Source organism: Lissotriton helveticus, chromosome 12 (genome assembly GCF_964261635.1).
Source record: "Lissotriton helveticus chromosome 12, aLisHel1.1, whole genome shotgun sequence".
NCBI classification, from domain to species: domain Eukaryota; kingdom Metazoa; phylum Chordata; class Amphibia; order Caudata; family Salamandridae; genus Lissotriton; species Lissotriton helveticus.
The window spans coordinates 573,379,739-573,404,101 of NC_136073.1; the positions used below are offsets into that span (position 1 = coordinate 573,379,739).

The 24,363-nt window shown below is 42.1% G+C and overlaps 1 protein-coding gene across 1 annotated transcript in view; it reads right to left on the reverse strand.

Moving 5' to 3' along the window:
• Positions 1 to 8,820, reverse strand: part of CSNK2A2 (casein kinase 2 alpha 2) — a 529,051-nt gene extending 520,231 nt beyond the window's left edge. The window contains exon 1 of the mRNA XM_078670241.1: positions 8,511 to 8,820. Within this exon, the coding sequence (XP_078526367.1) occupies positions 8,511 to 8,614 (104 nt within the window). The 5' untranslated portion in view covers positions 8,615 to 8,820. The remainder of the gene's footprint in view (positions 1 to 8,510) is intronic.
• Positions 8,821 to 24,363: the final 15,543 nt, after the last annotated feature.

Consider the following 24,363-nt stretch of genomic DNA (forward strand, 5'->3'; position numbering starts at 1 on the left):
TCTAGTTGCATTGGGAAGCCACAGATAAGTCATACAATTCAAGCAATGGAATCTAAGTGTGAGAAATACCCAATTATACGTGCTAATCAGTTTTACGGTATCAATATTGAAAAAGCTTAGAAGTGGCATGACCAACCGATGTGTACAGATGCCAGATATATTAGATAAAGCCAATATGGATAGTGTGAGAATACACAAACACCACTTATGTGCAGAATGGTCATTACATTGGATGTTGAAAATTGCCCCATTCCTCATTGATCATGATACTATTTTTTAGACAAAAAAATTTCAAAATTAGCAACATCTGAAAGAGCCACTTCTTGATGATATTTTTTGATTGCTATAATTAATAAAGTATGTACATACAGTAAAAGCGCCATGGTTCAACTTAATAGAAATCAGTTTAAAAGAAATTCGACCTTTCTAGACAGGCCACAATAGTATAATCCATCATGCTTGTTAATAGTCACAACAACATTTTGTTCAAAAGGAAATCTAATATGTAACAAAGTATACAGATTTCACAGTGATAAAAACAGTCTCACTTGATTAAGATGAGACAACTTCATCATATATACAATACAGTGGTAAATTCAGGTTATATCCAGCGCTTTATATAGAAATTGTAGTTTCAGTTATTTACGGGGAGACCTAAGGTATCCAAATTTTAGACAGATGGTCAACATAATGGTAAGGTCCCAACCAGAAGGTTAATCACAGACAAAGCATGTTTGACAGGTATTGTTGAGACTTACTCTGTGCCTCAATCTGTAAGGAATACATGTAGTTCCCTATCACTGTTTAGGCCCAACTCCACAGCCCGAAGATGTAGAATCCATTGGGCCCCGTGACTACGGTCCATGTTGGAGGAGAGCAGAGAGTCGGGGCAGCTTCCACAAGACCAGAGGGTTGAAACTTTGATCACCATATACAAAGAGGGGCAGCCAAAGGGGAAATGCTTATCTTACAGGCCCATCTCCTTACTTAACACAGCCACAAAAATGCTAGCTACGGTACTGGTGTGCCGGCTGGCCCAAGTTATTAGTATGTTGGTACACCCTGACCAATCGGGCTTCATGTACCATCGGAATACAGCACTAAACTTGCGAAGGTTACATGGTGTGCTGGGGAGAATCGACATGATTCAGGAACATGCAGTAGTAGTTTCACCAGACGCCACAATGGGGTTTGACACCAATGAATGGCCATACCTCTTCGCCGTATTGCCAAAGATGGGTTTCAGTCCCACTTTTAATCAGGTGGGTGGAGCTCCCATAAGCTGCCCCCCTGGCTCAAGTAGAGGTTAACAACAAGAAATTTGAGGTTTTCAAACTGGGTTGTTGGACTCGCCAGGGCTGTCCGCTCTCACTCTTACTCTTACCCCTGTCCCTGGAGCCCTTGGCGGCATGGATCCGCAATGAAACCATAATAAGGGGGCTCAAGTGGACGGAGGGATGGAAGGACCGCATCTCTTTATATGCGGACGATATCCTTTTACACCTAGCCTCCCACGATTAATTGGAGTAAGTCCGTTATATGTTGTCAACGGAGATCATCCTCCTCCTCCGCCCAGGGGTTGTTCAATACAGGTAGCAAGGGAGGGCTTCAAATATTTGCGAGTCTTTGTCTCAACAGACCCCAAACTCCCATACGAACGCAACCTGCTTCCCCCACTGCAGAGATTGAGGAGGGTTGTCACGTAGTGGAAGGCGCTGCCGCTGTCCCTACTTGATAGAGCAGCGTTCTTTAAAATGATGTGGCCGCGCTTCCTTTATGCCTTACATAACTCCCCAGAACTGGTTCCAGCTACATATTTTAAAGAAATAGAGAGCCTGCAGAGGGAACTGCTGTGGGACGGTAGACCTCGTATAGCATTGCACAAACTGGTTCAAGGTTGGTATGACGGGGAGATAGGACTCCCTGATAAAAAATATTATTGGGTCGCCCACTTGGCTGCCATCAAACACTGCACTTATCGTCAGGGGGACGCCCCTCGGTACAGAATGGACAAATGGCTACTGCCAGGTGGCAACTACAACAGGGCTATTTACTCTAGACCCCTACGATAACCCGTAACAGGACAACCAAGCACTCAGTTCAGGTCTGGCATGCGGCAAACAGAAGCTTGAGATGGAATCAGAAACTCACACTAGCCACCCCCTTGTGGGACTCAGAACTGGGCAAGTTGAGGACCTCAAAGGGATTTGACAAATGGGACTTAATTGAGATCTCATAGATTGGAGACTTATAGGAGAAAGGCGAGGTTGTGACATTCGTGTCGCTCCAACGATAACACGAACTAGCAAGCAAAGAATATTTCAGATACCTGCAAGTCCGGCAAGCATTAAAGTCAAATTTAACCACAGGCACCGCTCCACCAGAGTCGTCTCCACTGGAGGACAGATTACTGGACGGTACCTGCCAGAAAAAGCGATATCTCCGACCTACAAAAAGCTGATTAATAACACTTCAAATCCCCTCGGGCAGACAAGAGAGCACTGGGAGGGAGATGGGCTGGTCCTAAATGACTAGGAGTGGCAGGAGGCAATGGCCTCCCCACGAGAGGTGGTGATTTCTTCCAGACGGCCCCTTGTTCAACTCAAACTCTTGCATAGAGTTTACGTCTCTGGGCCCCGATTGGTTCAAATAGGAAGAGTAGAAGAAGGGAAATGTAGGAGACAATGTGGTCAAGTAGGCACATTCATGCAGATAATATGGTAATGTGGGGGTGTTCAGAGATACTGGAATAAGATACATAACTGTATGAGCAAGGTACTAGAAGTTGATGTACGGCCAAAAGATGCCTTCTAAATGTATGGGAGCCCGCCAACCTTAATAGTACAGACAAACTATGGGCTACACTAGGTCTAATGGTGGCGAAAAGAAACATTGCACAGTTGTGGGTGGGGGGGGCAGAGGCATCACCAAAACTAAAGGCCTGGAAGGCAGATATGGACTGATGAATGAGCAGAGAAAGAACAGTGTACATTTCTCGTGGATGCCCCAAAAAGTGGTCCGCAGTGTGGAGTAAATGGAATGCCTACCGGGGGAATATTTGTGTCCCGCCTGTTGTCCCTTCCTTTGATGAACCAACAATGCTGTAAATACTGTAATCCTTTGTGTTTGCAGTTGAATGTACTCTGTGATCAAATGTCTCATCCTACGTTGTCACACTTATCTTTTGTAACTACACTGCAATGTCGATCATTTTCATGTTCAATAAAACGATTTCTAAAAATAAAAATAAAACGACTCATAGCTATTTAGAGTGATAACCCTGTGGCTTGTTATTAAACCACCCAACATATAAGCTGGAGGGCAATGAAGCTTAGGAACATGAACTGAACAAAAGGGAACAATTCTTTTAAATAGATGTTATAATTCTTTAAATAAATTTTTTATAAACCATCGGGAAGGAGACATTTTCAACACCTCTTAGAAACTTACTGAGTAAAGATCCCCCCAACTCTTACATATTTGATACTACATACACCTATTAGTAAATGGGGTTTCCTTGATTTATATGAAAGGAAAATTCTGGGACGGTTGTCAGCATGCCAAGCAAGTCCTGTAAATGCACTGTGGCCAGAATTTGTACTTTCAAGTTCCTATGTTATTGCAAAGGCAAATATAGCCTGTTGGGCTTACAGCCTACTTCATACAAAAAGATTCTAAGATCAACTGAAAAAAGATGTGCTACTAACTCCTGCCTTATACATTAACTAGGAGTTTAAATTTTGTCCTAGGAGTATTTGACTGCAAGATACAATATCCATTAGCATGGACCCCCGGACAACTTAAGACTTTTTTTTTTAATAAAAAAAAACTATTCCGGGATTAAACTTCTCCTACATCTCCCACTGCAAACATTTTAAATGATATAAAACTTTCTCTGAAATTTACAGTTACATAAAATCTTTCTCTGATATTATAGAGTTTAAGCAACTGCTAAAGTAATTATCCCTAACTTTGGATCATAGTGTTAGGAGAGTAATCCTCTTAGGTTGGGTGCTCTTCCTCTAGGCGCATTGGTCAAATTTTATCAATGGTTCTGGAAATTGTATCCTCAGTCAAGGTGGAAATCAAGACTTCCGACATATACTTTACATACGTCCAGCAGTATGCAACTGTGTTAGATCTATTTTATATCCTAAATATAACATATAAAGAGTTGATGAACTGGATTAATGCTTCCTGAGAATTCATTTGCATGTTGTAAAGCTTTTAACCCCTTGAACGCTCATGACAAGCTCAGCTCGTCATGAGCCACGGTGCTCATGTGCTCATGACGAGCTGAGCTCGTCATGACCGTTGGAACGCTCGCACGCTGGGCTAATTCCCCTGCTGTGCGAACGTTCTACACAAATGGGTGTGGTCTGACGAGCTCACTCGTCATGAGCACACGACCACCGTGGCTCATGACGAGCTGAGCTCGTCATGAGCACCGGGGCGCTGTGCGCACCCCCTTCCTCCCAGCACAGTGGGGGGGGATTAGCCCTGCATGCAAGGGGTTAAATCATTCTAGAAAAGATCCTGGTTTTAAAAATTTGGAACGCATGTGAAATCTAAATCAATAAATCTTTTTGAACTTGTCAAAGCAAAAGGGCCTACTGTGATACAATATAATCCATCAGAAAAAGACTGCTGAATTCAAAATTAACCAACAAAATAGGACCTTAACGATGACTGATAGCACAAATGTACTTAGCTGCCAACTAGATTGAAAAGATAAACATACGACAAACAACGGCATTCTAAAATGTAGAAATCGACTCCAACTTTGCAGTAGAAAAGAATAATTCTCCAGGATTATGAATAGCTCACAGAGCAATGTGGTCTGGTTTCTACACCCTAAACACCAAGATGCATGACAGCATGCAACAGACATATGCAACAGACCTCGCTCATCAAAACAAGAATTGGCAAAGCCAAGAGATCTCACCTTTACGGTTCTCAATGCAGACACTATGGGTTTGCCAATGTTTTTGTAAATGCTGCCCAGCTTTTGAAAAAATGAGAAAAAAATGTTTTTTTGCCAAAAGGTGAACAATAATGACAAGGGGAACAAAAAAAACACAAAAAAAGCGTAATGAAGTATGCAGGTGAATGCATTATCACAGATGGTCGCATGATGGTGTGTAGGCACTGGCTGCGACCCCCCCCATGCTCAGCACTGGCGCGCCTCCTTTACCAATTGGGCACGAGCGGAGGGCACGGTGCTCCTCCGGGAGGAAACGGCGGGACTCCATAAATTTCCTATTGCCCAGCTCTGGGACGACCTCCTTGAGGCATTCCGGCGCACCTGCCGGGAGATCACTTGAGACACCAGGTGACTGCCATGGCGATGCCAATCAACACCGAGAGCGGACACGGCCCCGTGCCCATCTCCCCCGCCCCCCTCACCTCATCTGACCTCACAACCTGCGCTACCAAATACAGACATTTGCGATTCTCTGCTACACACCAGACGCCTCCACGACACTCCGCGCACACTGCTGCCCTTGCCTTAGCCTGCCCACGCCGACTATAGAAGCTGGCAGAGAGCGACCTCCATGCAAATGGTTTGCACTAACACCCCACGGATCGCCAGCTCCCACTGCCTATGCGCCACGGGCAACGCCTGTCAGCCCCTACCCGAGATACTGACCCCCCCCCCACTTCTCCCTTTACATTGCAGGAAACCCTGCCGGGCCCCGCTTTATGCTTACTGCCATATATGAGAACCGTGACGATCTCCCCCCCCCCACTCCTTTCCTCTTTGCCCTCCTGACCCCAGGTTTTTCCCCGCCATTGTATAGGCGTAGGGAATAGTTTGTTCACTGGTCAAGTTCCCTGACCAGGCCCCCTTTCTTACTTCCAAAGAGGATACAACATGACATTACCAGGAAGCGATACGTAATCGACTTCATGCTACCCACGACTGGCGGAGACACAAGGACACCTACGCACTATGAGGGACACGACCTAGCATTTAGCCTCGCACGTGTTAGCCAGGAATTTGCTGCGCTGTATAGTAGCCACTGACACATCCTTTGCGACCTCTCAACACTGACACTGGGAAGGCACACAGGCACCGTACTGATGGATATCTGAGCCTTGTTCGGAATGACTGCAGACTAACCCTGCCGAACATAACCGCCTGCTCCTATGCCTCAGTGAGCTATACTACCACACATTCGGCCATTTCACAGACAGCATTATGGGCACAGACTTGGTGAACCACCTACTGCTGATCCCCCCCCTTCCCACCATCGACCAATCATAGCTGTATCTCAAGTTATCTGTGGGGACTTGGGGGATTACTATCATGGCATTAATGCTAGGTGGAAACTGCTACGAAGAAAATACAAAATCATAAGATCTGTCTCTTATATAGCTAGATACCAGATGGCTACAACTGCAGTTCCATGAGACTCGCCGCCGGACCCCCGGGTTGCCGGCTAAATGGCTGTGTTACTCAGTTAAAATTTACCTGATCGTTCTCAACACGGCCAGCCCCTGCGAGCCGCAAATTGTAACATGTATGATGTCAACTTTTTGCAAAATAAAGATCTTCTTAAAAACCAAAAAAAAAAAAAAAAATGATGGTGTGTGGGCACGCAGGTGTGTGTGTGCATTCATGATGCTCCAAAATGGCGGATGCCATCCTGGAGTGGAAAATTCCAACAAAAAAATGTGCAAAAATATAATATGAAGCAAAAAGCGAACCTGTCGAAAAAACAACTGAAAAGCCGATTTGATGTGGAAACAATGGAATAGCTGTGAGTGGGAGAGGGAAACAAAATGGACAGCAGGGGAACTTGAAGGTGGAAGCAGCACATGAGAGAGAGGCCAATATAACACATGCACTGCCATGGAGTGCTAGAAGAAAAAGCTATTCCCTAAACGCAAGCAGTGGAGGGAGGCATGTAATCTGACAGTGACTATATCATCCCGTGGAAAATGGCATGGACATAAGAAGGATGGGAGCAAAAGTCATTTATGTATAGTTTTAGCCTCTGGCGCAATCCTGAGAACTTTTAGAGGTTTCCCAGTCATGAGATTTAGCTGACGGTGACTGAATTTTGAGATTATATATATATATATATATATATATATCAGATATAGAGAGAGAGAGAGAGATAGCTAATTGAACGATTTGAAACAATTGGATCATCAACTCAGAACACAGTAGAGAATTAAAGAAGACATACTCCAGATACCCAACAAAGAGAGAATAGAAAGGAAAGCAACTGAACAAGAAGATGAGACAATAAAATACATCCAATCAAAAGCAAAGGGCTGGCCCAAGGTCCACATTATGGATATATGTCACTGTATCTCAGAATATGTATATATTCACTGTACTGGAGACAAAAGGTCTGAAACAAGAAACAGGTAAAGCAGTCTTATTGGTGATACCCATAGTACAAAACAAGTGATCATACACAGCAGAATTTTGAATCTGTCTCAAACACAGAGGCTTCAAAAATGTTTTCAAGACGCAAGAAAGTAACTGCAATGCAGTTGTGGAAACGAGAACTATGACAGGGAAAAACGTGAGTCATCTTTAGTGTTAAACATTATTTCAAGGGAGCACAAACCGTTTCATTCATTGCTTAAGGTTTCACTCTGTCACTCACCATGGTCATGAAATATATAGATATGTGATGTTTTAGAAAAGCGCTGCAAATCTTTCTTTCGACCACTTCAGAGCGATGAGTAGTGTTACAAGGTAGGTTGGGAAGCCATGATGTAAAATGTCTTCACTGTTTTAAAGTGTGTCTAGAGTTAAGGATGGTAATACATTTTCAGCAACGAGGAAATGCTATTTAAAACCTGCTTCGAAAAAAACCTGCCTTCGTGCACGTCTCCACAGCAATATTTAAATGAGGCACAATCATCTATATATGATACATACTGGAACTTGTAAACTGGGTTACACGATCCCGAAAACTCTTCATTTCTACTAATGAAAAGTTATGAATTTAACCCGTATGCCTAAAAGAATGCCTGTTAGGTGATGTGCCCTGGCATCTATTCGCTAAATTGAAGGCTGACGCCGTCTCTCAATCCCATCACGTCTCATAACCCGATCACAAAAAAAATCCAAGAACCCTGTTCAAAACCTCAACAGTTGGCTGAATCGTATTGCTAGCACGATACAACGTCCTCTCAAAAACCAACGCTGCACGATGACCTAGTACGGGACCATTTTGAGATATTCGGCGTCCCCACTTGCTTAAACATCGCTAGTTATTGGACACGCGTCTAGTACTGATATTAGCTAATGGGAGAAAAGGTCAATATAAATCAATGATATCGTAGGAGGCTGCCGTCTGCCATAGTATGATCCGTGGTATCGGGAGCTGCTAACAACTAACAACCTATCTGTGATCAGCGACGCCTCCGATCTCTGACATTGGTAGCCTGCCAGTGTGCAGTAGATGGGTATCAATTTCTACAACCGCCGATAACACAGAGCAAAATCCATGGCCGCAGAGGGCCTATGTGGGCTGGAATCTCACCCCCAGCTCGGAACGTGCGCCTCGTAATCCCAGTAGTCGCGGCTCCTCAGGCTGTTCACCTCGGCGTAGACCCGGGCCCTGCTCCCGGCTGCGGGGCCGGGCATGGCGGGGGCTGCTCCCCGCGGTGGCAAGAGGCAGCAGGAGCGCAGGGGCAGGCGGCCCAAAAGCGGCGCGGGGAGCAGCAAGAGGCAGCGAAGGGCCAGGCCGGGCAGGGAGGGAGAGGGGCACCGGGGGCTTCAGGCGGTGCTGTGGAGGGAGGGACCCGGAACACAGGCTGCGAGTGGCCGGCGGCCAACGAGTCGGAAACGAGAGCGCGCCACCTGGCGGACGGGAGGAACGAGGTGACCAGCGAGACGGGGAAAAGAAAGAGCGCCTTTCAGATTAGATGTGGAAACAGCAGTGTGACTGTGGCGTAACGTAGTAAATGCCGGGAAAACAGAAACTTGAAAGGCAGTCAGGGGTACGTCTTCAGTGCAGAGGGAAAGGATGGTGCTACACGAGAGCGTGGTTAGAACTGACCCGCCTTTAAGGAAAGACCAGCATTGGCAAAGCCAGTGGGTCTGGCTTGCAATTTGAGTCACAAGACAATCATTTAAAGAAGCCTGCGTCGGTGAAAAAAAGACTGCTTTTCACATGTAATGCATCTTTGAAATAAAGATTTAAGGGGTGGTGGCTAAAAGGACTTTTGGAATGTAAGAGAGTCCCGTGTGTATTCAGATTCAAAATACTTTATTCGGTTAAAAAGACAAGAATAACCATAAAAGTAGCATAAAGAAAATACAGTTTACACGGGAGTCATGTGTTCATTATTTAAAATACATATGTGCAGCAAGGAGATGAATTCATTAAGATCGATTTACGACATTTAAAAATGGATTTAAAAAATTCACCCAATGAGGCTACCATAAAAACAGTTTCCATTTTCTGGCACTCTAAAAACGCTAAGCGACATCTTCGTATATTTAAGTCTTTGAGAATAGGGATGATAAGTTTCTTGCGAAAAAAAGTATAAAATTTACAAAAAAATAAGATATGTATATCAGACTGTGGGGAAACATCATCACATGGGCAAAAGGGTAATTCTTTCAACCAGCAATTCATCACAGGAAAAGACAAGACTCTAAAAACAATATTGAGTCTAAACCGGGTTAAAAGGAAACGTTCGTGATTAGACATATATAAGGACAAGTAAGGCTGTAATTTCTCTCCACATAGAATATCCTGGTGGGCAGAGACAGTCTTTTTCCTTGCCTCCTCTAAATGTCTTTTGTCCCTGAGATGGGCAATACACAAATTTTTCAAATCTCTTCTTGATATGTATGCCATAGTTGGTGGGTCCTCAAAGTATTGAACACAATTTATTTCATTGAAGAAGTTCTTGACATAACATATCCATTTAGAATCATTGATATTGTCCAATGCTAAAATGTCCTTTAAAACAGCCCGATTAACCAAACATTCATCATTTGTCCACACCCTATGCCAGAGAAGGATTGGCTGAATCCTAATCGTGTCAGTAACATAAATTACTCCCAATTCAACATGGCATATCATAGTTGCAGTACTTTCAGGTACAGACAGGATGTGGCGTAAAAATTTATTTTCCATGATTTGAATTGTGCTAATATTTGAGTAACCCCACAGCCCTGATCCATAAGTGGCTACTGCTAAGCAGGTTGCCCTATAAATGGTTAAAATATCTTTTATGGGTTTTTTCCCTAATTTTCTCATAAAACATTGTAAGGCCATAATGGTTTTGGAAAACAACAGGGATCTAGCCTGGATTGCACTATTCCATGATCCACTTTCATGAAACAGAATTCCCAAGTAGGGAAAAGTGGAAGTCTTTTCCAGGGGATTGGAATTTATAAAAATAGGTTTCAAATGCTTGTTTGATCTTGGCCCACAATACATGGACAATGTTTTTGAACAGTTAATCTTCAAGTCTAAGCCAAGCATGAAACTATTAAAAGAGGTAACCAAGGTTTGTAACGCCATTGGGGTTCGTGCCATCAAAACGGCATCGTCAGCGTACATCAAGGCAGGGACAGGCCTTCCACCCACCATAGGCATGTCCCTACCCTCCTGCACGAGACGTTTCTCCAATCCATTTATGTATAGCAAAAATAAAAATGGAGCTAAAACACACCCTTGGCGTACACCCCGACCAATCCCAAATTGTCTAGTGCATTCACCATCTTTCCCAAAACGGACACTTGCATTGGCCCCGGAATATAGATCTCGCAAGAAGCATATAATGGCATTGTCTACCCCCAACTCGGCCATGATTGACCACAATTTATTGTGTGAAACACAGTCAAAAGCTGACGATAAGTCAACAAAGGTGAGGTATAGACGTTGTTTTTTAACCCGTACATACTTCTGCTGCAGGATGAGCAGATTCAATCCTTGCTCTATGGTCCCTAAGCCTCTTTGAAACCCAAATTGAAAATCGCTTAACACCCCATTCTCTTCTGACCAGATTCGCAATTTGTCTAAAACTACTCTCCCCAAAATATTTATAGAGGAGTCCAATAAAGAAATTGGCCTATAACACATGCAATTCTGCCTGTCCCCTTTCTTAAATATTGGGACTATAATCGATGTAAGCCAGGTGGGAACTAAGCCCTTTGCCAGAGCAACATTAAAAAGCTGGACAAGCAAAGGCCCCCATAATTCAGTATTAGCCTTATAGAGGTCTGCTGGTATACCATCTGGTCCAGCCGCCTTACCCCCTTTGGTTGCCTTCAAGCTCGCCAGAACTTCAGGGAGGGTTACAACCAAGACTTTGGATGTGTCTATGTTTGGGCACATAAAGTCCTGACCTATGTCAAGGACTGGTTCCACAGCCTTATAAAGCGAGGAAAAATGCGCCACCCACTCATCTTCTGGGATGGCGATTTCCATACGTGCCTTTTTTTCATATAGAAGGGGGGTATTAATTGCCCTCCAAAAAGCTGCCGGGTCCTTTGATTGTGACGCCTCGCATAGATCATCCCAAGCCTCTTTTCTTATGGCCGCCTTCCTGTCTTTCAATGCTATATTATAGTCCCTCCTCAGGATTCTAATTTGGGTTACATCACGTGGTCTTTTATGGATCGCATGTCTAAGCTTTGATAGGGCATTGGTACATTTATTATCAAACCATTTTCTATTGTACTTTAGGGAGTTTTTCTTTGCAACCCACAGCGCCTCCTTGATTGCAATAGAAATAATATAAAAATTATTTAAAATTTCATTTCTGTCGGCATGCTCGTTCAGGCAGGTCAAAAAACTACTCCTACATTTATTCAGTAATTTAGACAAAAAATCAGCCGGGACCACTCTACTCCATTTAAGGCTATATCCATTTTGGGTACCTAATTTCACATCCGGCGCCTTAATATTGGGACCTATTTCATGATCCACAACAGAAAATAGGTTCTCCATTTTTAATACCTGTGGGTAGTGGTCACTTAATGGTAAGTGCATAATACTAGAACTGATCAATCTGCCCGCCGAGCTATTTGTACAGAGACTAAAATCAATAACAGTCGAAGCCCCCCGCCCCACAAATGTTGGAACAAATGGCATTGTGTGTTGGGCTAGCTCGTTCGTAAAACCAAAATCAAAATTAAAAATCATCTCGTTTAATGAATCACCTAGAAGGGTGTGTTCAAAGTGCGTCAAACTAATATCCTGCTCCAACATCAGGCCGCAAATACCCTTCTGGCCCTTTTTGCACAAGGTACAATTAAAATCACCCCCCCCATAATACCATGACTTCACCCTTTTTTTTCTCAAATTCATTCTGTATATCTGCAGTTATATTAGCAAATACATCCTTAATTGCGCTACTTATACAGTTATTGTAAAAATTAAAAAGAACAATCGTTAGACCCTTCCTTGTGTCAATGACTATTTTCTGGTAGTAACTGGAACCAGGAGAAAAGGAAATTTTATCGGTGACTAGGAGGTTCGATATGTACACGGACAGTCCCCCCTTAGGTCTTCCGTGTGCTCCCCCCACCGCAGGTGTAAAATAAGTTCTATAACCATTAAGGTGTATTGCTGCGGTGGTCCAGGTTTCTTGTAAAGCTAATATGCCCACTTCGGCAATTACATTACACCAGGACGGGTTAGAAATTTTCTGCTTTAGTCCTGCCACATTCCAAAAAACCACCTTACAATGTTCTTCTATAAGTGGCTCTTCAACAATAGCTCCAGTAGCACTACCCAAACTCCCTAATATAGTCTCGTCCTCCCCATGTGTTTCGTGTGTCTCAACATAAGGTTCCTGAATCTCGACACACCCCAAAGATTTTGTAGGCCCCAGATCTACAGGTTTAGTTGCCCTTAAAACCTCATCATTTATCTTTGGGAGTCAATCCACCGCTTCCAGACAATCAAACCGGTTGAAACACGGGAAGATCGGTGGAAATTGTGGATTGCCTAACCATCCTGGGTCAAAACTCTGTGGTCGGTAGTGAGGGGACCTTGATCTATATTTCACTACGTTCCAACCATCCTCATCTCTCCCCCCTCCTTGCATGTTATAGTGATTACTATCAGGAGCCCAGCCCTTATTACCCCCTTGATATCTGTTGTCCCTAGTCCAGCTCCACCTATTGTCAGGATGTCCACCTATTGTCAGGATGTGAGTCCCGTGTGTATTAATATGCAAGTAACATTCATGCCAACATTTTAGATGAGAAAAGTGGGAGATTTCTAGAAAGAAATCGGTAGAATACAGGCCCGGACTGGCCATAGCGGGCACCGGGCAATCCCCCGGTGCGCCGCAAGGGTGGGGGCCGGTTTTGAGTCCCTGGGGCCGATTTTGTTACAGGGCCGTTGTAGAGAGGGTACTCCTTTATGGAAGGTATGTATCTGTGTATTCTCTATTCTAGAATTGTTAAGGTGCATCTTTCAGTTAACTGCACTGCTCTTCAGTTTACTGCCCTGCTCTTCATGTGTCCTGTCGTGGGTCCTTCGTATGGAATAAATCCTACTTCTTACACCAACTGCTTCTGGATTCTTACTTTGGAAATAATCCTGGATTTCACTTCTTACATTTATTGGCGACGTTTTTCTTTTAAGACCCACCGACTTTGGGAAGAAAGTATTTCGAAATTATTTGGACTTCAAGAAAAGATCTTCCCTGACACACTTTCTCGACGCACTTTTCAGGTACCTTTTGCTTGTGTGAGTGACTGATTACAGAGAACTTTGCTCCGACGTTAGCGCTTACTTCTCATTTCGCTAACTAGAGCTTAACTGCGATTTTTGCTACAACATTAGCGCTTCTTTATTCATCATGCTAACTAGAGCGTAGCGCAGCCCTGTATTTGTTTTAATTACTTGGCAGTGGAACTTGGAATGTACCGCCACACTTTGACTGGATTTGGGAACTCAATTTAACTTAGACGGTGCCACAAACTTGATGCGCCTTTTGAAACTCCCTTTGGATTCTCAACTCGTGCATTTACCTGTATTCCACGAGCCGCGCTTCTTGGTTCCTGCGTGCGTTGGGCTTCTGTACGTTCGAGCTTGTGACGTATGTGTTTGATCACTGGAAAAGGTTAAGTTGCAGCGTCAGCACGCCACGTACAAGCGTCAAGGTCACGTCGTGCCGCCATCTTGGATGTGTCTTGAGGCGAAATTCGGCACTTCGATCGACTGGAAAATCGAAGCGCTTCTTGAGGACTTTATTTTTTTATTTTTTTTTATTATCAAGTGTCCTGCTCACTACTTCGTCATTCTGCCATTCTTGGAGGATTCATTTAATTGTTTCTTCTGCAGTGCTTACTCTTCTGTGATAAGCACATGCTTTTGGACTACATTCTTCTTAGGGTGACTTTTTCCTTTATAACTCATTTTACTTGTGTGCATATTTTACAAGTACCATTGGCCTTGATTTCATTTCTTTCATTTCTTTGTTTTATTGATCTTTATATCATTTGTGTCTTGTGTTTTTTTCTCACTAAGCTGTGTACATTATTTATGATATGTCGTCTGCTTCTTCAAATAACGTTATGCAACCGCCTCCATTCTTGCAAGTTCCTGGTAAACCTACAGTGCCTTGGCACACATGGTTCATAGTTTTTGATAACTATCTTGAAGCCATTGATGCTACTATGCTGCATCTAGGATGAGAGCTTTATTATTTAATCATCTAGGTCAGTGTTTCCCAAACTGTGGTCCGCGGACCCCCAGGGGTCCGTGACACATTCCCAGGGGGTCCGCAGGCAACAGTTTTAAAAGCACAGAAACGTTTCTTGTATAATTAGCAGCTTTCCAGCAGCAATAAAAGTGTCAAGATAAAGCCAGTGATTAATGTATCTGCTGGAGTGTGAGGAGAGTTTTGTTTAGTGGCAGCTTTGACTTAAGTAATGTAGCACAGAGGGTTAATGTGCCTACTGCAAAGAACGTGTAACATGCATTTTAAAAAGCAGCATTTTATGTGCATAGGTTCGTGGTTACTGCTTTTGTCACAGAGATTCTTTTGTTACTGTGCACTTCATTAGTGAAAATCGTAATGTAGCAGAGGGACCTATAAACTGTCATCAAAGTGCTGCTTGCAAACTGCATGGTACCAGTTAGTAATTTTTGTTTTTCCCAGTTATTCATTATCCTGATGCTGCTAAAAAGATTTATTTGGGTGGAAATCCATTTTTAATGTTAAAGTCAGTGCTAGCCACTGTGTTATGTTCTGAATCCTGAGTTTGTGCTTTTCCAGACCAAGCACTCTTTAAACATTTTATATACACACTGATTTACATGTACAATTCAATGTCTCTATATGTGTGTGATGTAAAGTGCTCTGACATCCTACAATTGTATGAGAGATGCTATAAAACAAATGAAATACATGTGACAGAGGGGCTATTACTTTAATATAAAATACTAAGGGCCAGATGTACGATCCGTTTTTATATGCGTGAACGGGTTTGTGAACCCGCTTTCACATGCAAAAACGTATTGGGCCATGTACATTGCCTATATCGTGAGTCATAATTTGTTTGCGACTCGCTAAATAGGTTTTGCAACTTGCTATTTAGAAGGGGCATTCCCTTCCAAATAGCGAGTCTTAAAACCATGTACAAATGTTTTGCGGTCGCAAAACACTCGCAATTACCACTTACTTCAAGTAGATGGTAATGCATTTGCAAATGGGAAGGGGTCCCAAGGGGACCCCTTCCCCTTTGCAAATGCATGCAAAATAATTTTTTAAGGGCAGGCAGTGGTCCCAGGGACCTCTGCCTGCCCTTAGAAAATGAAACGAAAACATTTCATTTTCTTTTTTTTTTTAAATGCATGGTAAATGGGCTGCATTTTTTTTAAACTGCTTTATTTAAAAGCAGTCCCAGACTTGGTGGCCTGCAGAGCCCAGCAGGCACCATACCTAGGAGGGCTGGCATTCCCAATAGGCTCTCAAATTGCGAGAGGCTCATTAACATTAATGAACCTCGCAATTTGCGACCCCATTGGGAATCCGAAACAGTGTTAAACACACTGTTGTACATTTCATTTAGCGACTCGCAATTTGCCACTCGCAATGTGTCGCCAATTGCGAGGCGCTAAATGAAATGGTCGTACATCTGGCCCCAAAATCCTTAGGGGCAGATTTACAAGCCCCTTGCGCCTCTTTTACACTGCCGTTGCGTCACTTTCGTGATGCAGCGGCGACGCAAAAGATGCGCCATGGTGCAGGGTATTTACAACGTGACGCATCTGGGAGATGCGCCACGTTGTAAAGCCCTGCACCAGAAGGAGGCGTTCCGGCGCAGGAACGCCTCCTAAAAGTGGCTGAGTGAAATCTACAAGATTTCACTCAGTCACTTTGGGGCCCATGCTGCGTCAAAACCCTGCGCCTGCTTGAAGCAGGCGTAAGGATTGACGCAGCATTAACAAGATTCGGCCCCCCAGAGCATTGCTGGAGCTGTGTCGCGCTTGCGACGCAACTCCAGCAATGCGCCACCTTTACGGCACAGATGCGTCATGCATCTGTGCTTTTTTGCCCCATGAGGCGCAGCATTGTAAATGTGGCGGCATGGCGCACAATAAGTGGCGCATTCCTGCTGATATGCACGGATGCGTCACTTATTGTAAATCTGCCCCTAAGTACTTTGAGTATTTGTTTTGTGTGCACAGGTGTGTATTTTTTTCGAATTACTGTTTTCATATTTGAAATTTAACTCATACAAATTGCTTGGGGGTCCCTGTCCAATAGTGACTCAATGGGGGTCCTCAGGAGTCAAAAGTTTGGGAACCACTGATCTAGGTAGGGCTGGTCAAGACGTATTTGATAATTTGCCTGTGGTAGCAGCGCCATCTGGTGATGAAACATGGAATGTTTACACAGAGGCATTAGCTAGACTAGGAAGAAATTATGTTGATGAGCCTTCTGTTATGGTGGAGAGGCATTTTTTTTTCAAGAGAAAACAAATGCAAGTTGAGTCCATAGAAGACTATCTGGCTGTTTTGAGAGTATTAGCTTCTAAATGTCAGTTTGGAGGTTACCTAGACACAGCATTAAGGGATCAGTCGGTCTTCACTGTTTTAATAAAAAAATCTAAGAGCGAATATTAACCTGTAAGAATCCACCTTTGGATGAGGTTATGGACATCGCTCGCAGTATTGAGAGGTCTGTAGTTTCTTCAAAAAATTTGACACAAGAAGTTTCAACCAAGCTCACATCTGGGGATTCATCAACTTGTGTTAAAGATAATGATCCTACTGTTAATGTTGTTTCTACTAAACCTAAGAATTCCAATGTACATTCTGATAGTAAAGGGGCACATTCTGACACTAAAGTGGTTTGTTATAGGTGTGGTTCCAAGTACCACTGTGGCAACAATCCAACTTGTCCAGCTCTTTGTTAAAGATGCATCACGTGCAAGAAGATTGGACATTTTAATACAGTGTGTAGAGCTTCTAAATATAAGAAAAAAATGAATTCTCTCGAAATTAATGAGGATGAATTGTGCCAAGCAATGAGTAATACCCTATCTACAATAGAGATTAACACTTTGAATAATGACACAACCAAGTGTAAGGGTCCTTTATGCAGTGTGTTGATCGGAGTAATCAATATCAATGTTATGGCTGATTCTGGTTCTCCGATCACGATCTTGGATCTTAGAACTTTTGAGAAAGTTTGGTGCAATGTTTTACTCAAGCCTACTGATAATAATCCAAAGGCGTTTGGTGAATTTGATATCACCATGTGTGGTTATTTTTCAGATTCTGTCAATTTCAGAGGGAGACAAATCTACACTAAAGTATATGTGGCTTTTAACGGTCGTGACATTTTGGGTTGGCAGGATCAAGCGAAATTGGGAATTATGCTGAAACCTGGGCATGCAGATCCTGTGGTGTTGGGAGAGTTTCCTATTCTCTCCATTTCAAAAAAAGTTCCATTAACATCTGATAACCCTATCTTGTCGGAGTTACTGGTCAAGTATTCTTCAGTATTCTCTGACAAGGTTGGTTTAGTTAATTGTTTTCAGCAGAGTATTATTCTTAAGGATAATGTTGTTCCAGTTATCCAGAAGTGCAGATCCAACCCGTTATCTGCTCGTGATGATTTAAAAAAAATGCTTTCAGACTTGTGTTCTCAAGACATCATAACCCCTCTGGAATCATCCGAGTGGGTTTCGGCTAGTGTCGTAACACGGAAGAGTTCTGGCGAGATTCGGCTCTGTGCTGATTTGAGGGCACTCAACCGTAATATTCTTGTAGATTGCCACCCATTGCCAAGAATTCAGGAAATGCTAGCGAATTTAGGTGGTAGCAGATATTTTACTACTATTGACTTAAAATCTGCTTACCACCAGATTCCCTTTGCAAAAGATTCTCAACACCTAACTACTTTTGTTACTCCGTTTGGAGTTTATATGTACAAACGCTTGCCGTTTGGACTGGCTTCCACGGCCAGTGTGTTTCAGCGTCGTATGGATCAATTATTTTCTAATATTGATGGCATACAGGCGTTTCAGGATGACATTTTGGTTCATTCTTCCTCCGTGGAATCTCATTACAATCTTCTTGAACGTGTGTTACAAAAGCTTGAGAGTGTTGGCATGACTGTGAATAAGAAAAAATGTAAGCTTGTTACTCAAAATGTTGATTACTTGGGTCACAATATATCGGCTGAGGGAATTAAACCTAAGCTATCTTTGGTCAATGCTATCAAGGATGCACCAAGGCCTCAAGATAAGGATGCCTTGCGAGCATTCTTGGGACTTAGCAAGTATTATGCTTGTTTTGTGCAGGGTTATGCCTTAATTGTACCACCCCTCCGTGATTTGCTTAAAAAACATGCTAAATATATATGGTCAACAGATACACAGGAAGCATTTATTAATTTTAAAAAGTTGATTTTGGACGCACCTGCGATTAGGGCATTTTCTCATGGAGAGATGACTATCGTCACAGTAGATGCTAGTTCAAAAGGCTTAGGAGCCGTGTTGAGCCAAATGATTGATGGTCAGGAATACACTATAGCCTTTGCTTCTAGGGTTTTAAATAGTGCTGAGTCTAACTATAGCACAATAGAACGTGAGGCTTTAGCATGCTGTTGGGCTGTTGAAAAGTTCCGCATGTACATTTGGGGCTCTCGTTTTCAGCTTTACACTGAACATAAGCCTTTGATTTATATGTTGGGGGATAGCTTTTCTAATAGAGCTTCTTCTAGGCTAGTCCGATTGTTGACTAGATTACAGGAGTATAATTTTGACATCAAATATATTCCAGGTGGAAAAAAATATCAGGGCCGACTGTTTGTCTCGTATCCCTTTAGAAGTGACTGATGCTGTATCTGATGTGAAGGGTAATGATTTTGATGTAGTTTTTACTATATCTGATTTGGCTGCGGGTAGTAAACTTTCTGAAGATGACTGGTTGGCTGCAGATGACAATGATCTTTGTCTTCGCAGGGTTAAAACAAAATTGATGCACAGTTGGCCCTGTGATAGAAGTTTGTCAATGCAAGATAGGGTTTTGCTCAGGTGGCTGCAGATTTGTCTATTGTGGACAATGTTTTAGTGAGGGAAGACAAAGTTGGTCCTCCTGAAGGTATTCATTCTAAGATCATTTCACTTGCTCATGAGGGGCATTTAGGAACTTCGAGCACGGTCAGGAGGATTAAGGATTCGTACTGGTGGCCTGGCATTGATGGACAGGTTAAGGATTTTGTTAATAAATGTCCAGAATGTTTGTGTTCTGATAAGCATTGGCGTTTATCTACTTCACCTTTGTGCCCTGTTGATTGGCCTTCTGGTCCTTGGCAAAAGTTGGGTCTGGATTTTTCGGGTCCTTTTAATTTGCTTAGTTCTGAGAATAAATATTTGATTGTAATCATTGATTACTTTTCCAAGTGGCTTTATTTCTCATTTGTTAAGAGCCGGATTCTTCTTCTGTAATTACTTTTCTGCAGCGTTTGTTCATGGTGGAAGGTTTTCCTGTTGTAATTGTCACAGACCATGGGTCTCACTTTATTTCCAGTGACTTTGAGAATTTCTTAGGTGGTGCTTCTATTAAACATGTGTTGGTACCCTTATATAGTCCTTCGTCAAATGGTCTGGTGGAAAGGGCTAACCGTCTGTTGAAGGAAGGCATTCAAACAGCTGTTTCTAATAATTTGGATGTTTGCAAGTATCTTTGTCAAAAAGTTTTGAGTTACAACACTACTCCGCATTCTACCACGGATGTCTCCTTATTTTTTGCTCAGGGGGAGAAAACCTGTTTCTTCTCTTAACCCTGCTTGGTTGAAGGGTAAAATTGGAGGGGAAAGTCCTAGTGTGGATTTTCACAACGTTAGAAAACAGGGTGAACTCAAACAGGCAACATATAAAAGAAATTTTAATTTAAGAAAACATGTTATAATTACTAATTTGTCTCCTGGGGACTGGGTGATTATAAAAAAAACTATAAGAGTTACAAAAGGTGAGTTTTCAGCGCCTGCCAGAGTTCTAAAAGTTTCAAAGATGGCGGTGATGTTGCAGGGTCGTGGTTGGTGGAACAGAAATGCCGTTGTTAAAATTACGAAAGAACAGGCAAAAATCATTTGTGATAGATCCTTCAGACAAGCTGATTCCAGTTGGTTTGATTTTGGGTCTCTTACTCAGAAGAATGATATTGGGCATTGTGTTTCTTCTCAATCTTCTTTGAATGTTGGGGGTGGTGATTCTAATTCTGTTATTCATCGAAATGTTGAACATGTTCAAAATATGTTTGGGAATGCTGGGGATCATGCACCAATTAGATGCAGTTCTCGTGTCAGAAATCCTGTCCTTTCTGCTGATTTTGTTTATTATTGAATGTGGTTTTTTTTGTTTGTTTTTGTTTTATATTATATGGAGGGGGGGTGTAGAGAGTGTACTCCTTTATGGAAGGTATGTATCTGTGTATTCTCTATTCTAGAATTGTTAAGGTGCATCTTTCAGTTCACTGCACTGCTCTTCAGTTTACTGCCCTGCTCTTCATGTGTCCTGTCGTCGGTCCATCGTATGTAATAAATCCTAATTCTTACACCAACTGCTTCTGGATTCTTACCTTGGAAATAATCCTGGATTTCACTTCTTACAGCCGTTTTTGCAGCATAGCTGCACTTTGCCAGTACTTTGCCAGGGCCGGTTTTGGTTCCCAGTCCGGCCCTGGTAGAATATATTTCCCCCATTGACTTTTATTGGGGCCTTAATTGGGTTACTGTCGTGTATGGGCTTTGCAAGTGATGGAGCAAGGACTGGTATAAAAGAGACTTGCTCCAACGCAATCCTCTCATATAAATCCGTAACGAAGTATTAACAATGTATTTTGATATTAATATGCACCACATTACATATATTTCTAGCGGAAGCTTGCCTATGTGTTTTACTAACAAGTAACACGAGTGTGATTAAAGATGGCTGCTAACCCGGGAAACTGTATTGCGCATGCGTCAACTGCATCTACGCAGAATGTCATCTTTACGCTTGGGGAACATTTCTGCTTCTGCGCAGTAGCTTCTAAAATGGCCGTTTGGAAACTCACATGCTAAGCATCTGCTTTCCTGAAACTAACATGAGTTATATACTAAATGCTAATGCATGAAGAGTCTTTATAAATAAATCGGATTAGATTAGAGATAGGTGGTATACAGTGAAATCATTTTATTTTAAAATTAATTACTTTTCTTTTGACCTCTCTATTAGTTCTTATTTTGGCCTCGGAACGATGCTAAAGTCCGCCACCCATGTGGTTCCTCCCGCATGCGCAAAGATGACAAGTCCGAAACAGTGACGACAAGTCTTGAAGCTCGTCCAAGGACGGTCACAGTACATGTCCTGAGAACCAGCTGAATATCCTGAAGATTCAATGGACAACTATGAAATGTATACATTGTTGTTGATAAAGTTTGCAAATATGGTTGGGAAATAAAGCATGGGAGAACACATTAATGGGTGGGAACTTAAAACAATGACCTAAAGAAAAATTATTAAAGCCTAGCATGGTGTGATGATCATACCCTTAGCTTGTCCAATCAGAAGTAGGGGTTTCATAAAGTAGAAACATTTTAGGGGTGGTATGTGTTATTAGGAAAGTATAATTGAGGTAGTTTAGTTAGAGCAGTGTGGTAGTCACAGCAAGAACGTTGAGAGACTGAGATGCTGTCCGAATGCTGATCGAATACCTGAAGAAGCAGACTTAGAATTTTAAAGCTAAATAATTAGAAGAAGATCACGGAAGACTTGAGGAGGTAATAGAATTAGAAGAAGATCGCGGAAGAATCGAGGAGGTAATAGAATTAGAAGAAGATTCCGAAAGAATCGAGAAGGAAGTTAGTGTCAGAGAGAGGTGAGACACAGGCGTCAAATCCAGAAGAGGTCATCTATCCTGTCCTGAACCTGTCCTGAGGTCCATGTCACCTGAACTTTCTAAGGGACCCATTAACTCTTGGCCAGAGGGGTCTGATTTTCACACAATCCTAGGTAAATATATCTCTGTGTTTTGTGTCAATGTACTTCTCTCTCTCTATCCTCTCTTTCCTGAGGTACTTGTTGTTGTGAAATCTCATTTAATAGAATACTAAATTTGATGATCTTACTTCCTCGAATATTATGGAGTTATCACTGTAATTTGTTTTGCTCATATGATAAACTTCCTGAGTGTGATTTTTTAAATAAGATAAAAGGTGAATGAACCTATGTCATATCATCAATTACTACTCAACTAAATAGGTTCATTGATGAAAAGAGGGGGCTTTAGGGTCAGGGATAGATTAAAGAAATGATAAGGAATTGATCTATTTAAGCCCTTATAAAAAATTGACTCCCAGCGGTGTTGACTAGCCTATATGAGTGTGTGTGTTTAATGGCGCAGATGAATATATAATAATAGATTTTTCGCAGGTTGGTAACTTGCTGGAACAGTTTGCTGGTAGCAGAGCTATGTTTTTTTTTATTAGTTTGTTGATTATTGGTTATCGATTTATGTTTTAAAAAACCTGTTTGTATATTGTTTCATGTTGTCTGGAAATTCCCGGGAAGTGTATAGCGGGTGGTGAATGGAAGCCACACTACAGTGAGGTGCTCGTCTGTTTGAAATAGTAATTAAGTTTTGTGAATAAGTGATAGCAATTGTTAGCAAAGAGTCTGCTGGTGAAGCTCTGGTGTTATATCACCCAGAAAGGGTAACACTAAAGGAGTAGCAGGTTCTTCAGAGCTTGGGTGAAGAGTAAGCGTAAGGTTTTACTCGCAGTGTATGAAGAGTAAGCGGAATGTTTTACTCGTAGCAAAAGAAATCAACCATTCTTTAGTTTAAATGAAACAGAGTAGCAAATGTTTTTATGTTATTATTAATGAAAATTTTGGTGAAAGGTAAAGGAAAAGAAGTTTTTCATATTAACTTGTGAAGGGAGGGATTGGTTGAGACAGCGGGTGTGTGACAAGACAGGGAATTGTAATGGAGGGGTCAGTTGTCACAATGACATCACAGAGTGCCCAGAGTGCCACGCTGGAATTGGTTAAGACAGCAGCATGTACATTTTAAAGGTTTGTAAAGGAAGGGTCAGTAGTAAGGAGTGATACTCAAGTCACAATAGATTGTGTATTGGCTAAAGTGAATTTTGTAAATTTGAGCTTGATTTGATTAAAGAATTAAAGCCGCAACAGGATTGGGGAACCTAAGTGTAAACAAAATGACTAATTGGTTAACAAAATAGAAGCGGTAATAGTACTAGATAGTGGAGTTTGTATGTGGAAATACGATCCGACATTAATAGGGAATCGCCCAGATAGAAGATATTTAGGTTTTGCAAGAGAAGAATATATAAGAGGATTTTATCCAAAAATGTACGGAGAGAAAAGAAAAATGTCACTTATGCAGAGAATCAAAATGATTTCAAGAATGGTAAACCCATTAAAACTGGGGAGGGCATTCTTATCCCACCACCTAAAACTCCTGCCTCATTTATGATGCTGGAAAGAGGCTACCATACCTGTGTGTGGTTAGAAAATTGGATTGAGTATACAAAAAGTAACAGAATATTAGCTTTCCCAGAAAATGGTACGTTTAATGGGAGAATTCTTCAAAATGTAAGAATGTGGATGAATGAATTAGAGCCCAGACCCAGATTAACCCAGTATGAATCTCTAGAAGAATGGGAAACAGAGGCCTTCGAACAAGATAGATCTAGTAGTTCTAGGAGTTATAGAGGATTACATCCTAAATGAATGAGTGAGTCACATCAAGATCAGACGAAACAATGGATACAAGCAATGGTTTAGGACGGACTGTATCTTGTATTAATGTTAGAGGAACAGTCAGGAGGCAAGTGTAGAGGAAAAACTAAGCATTTAACAATTTCACACTGTGGGGAATCAGAAGATGAGTT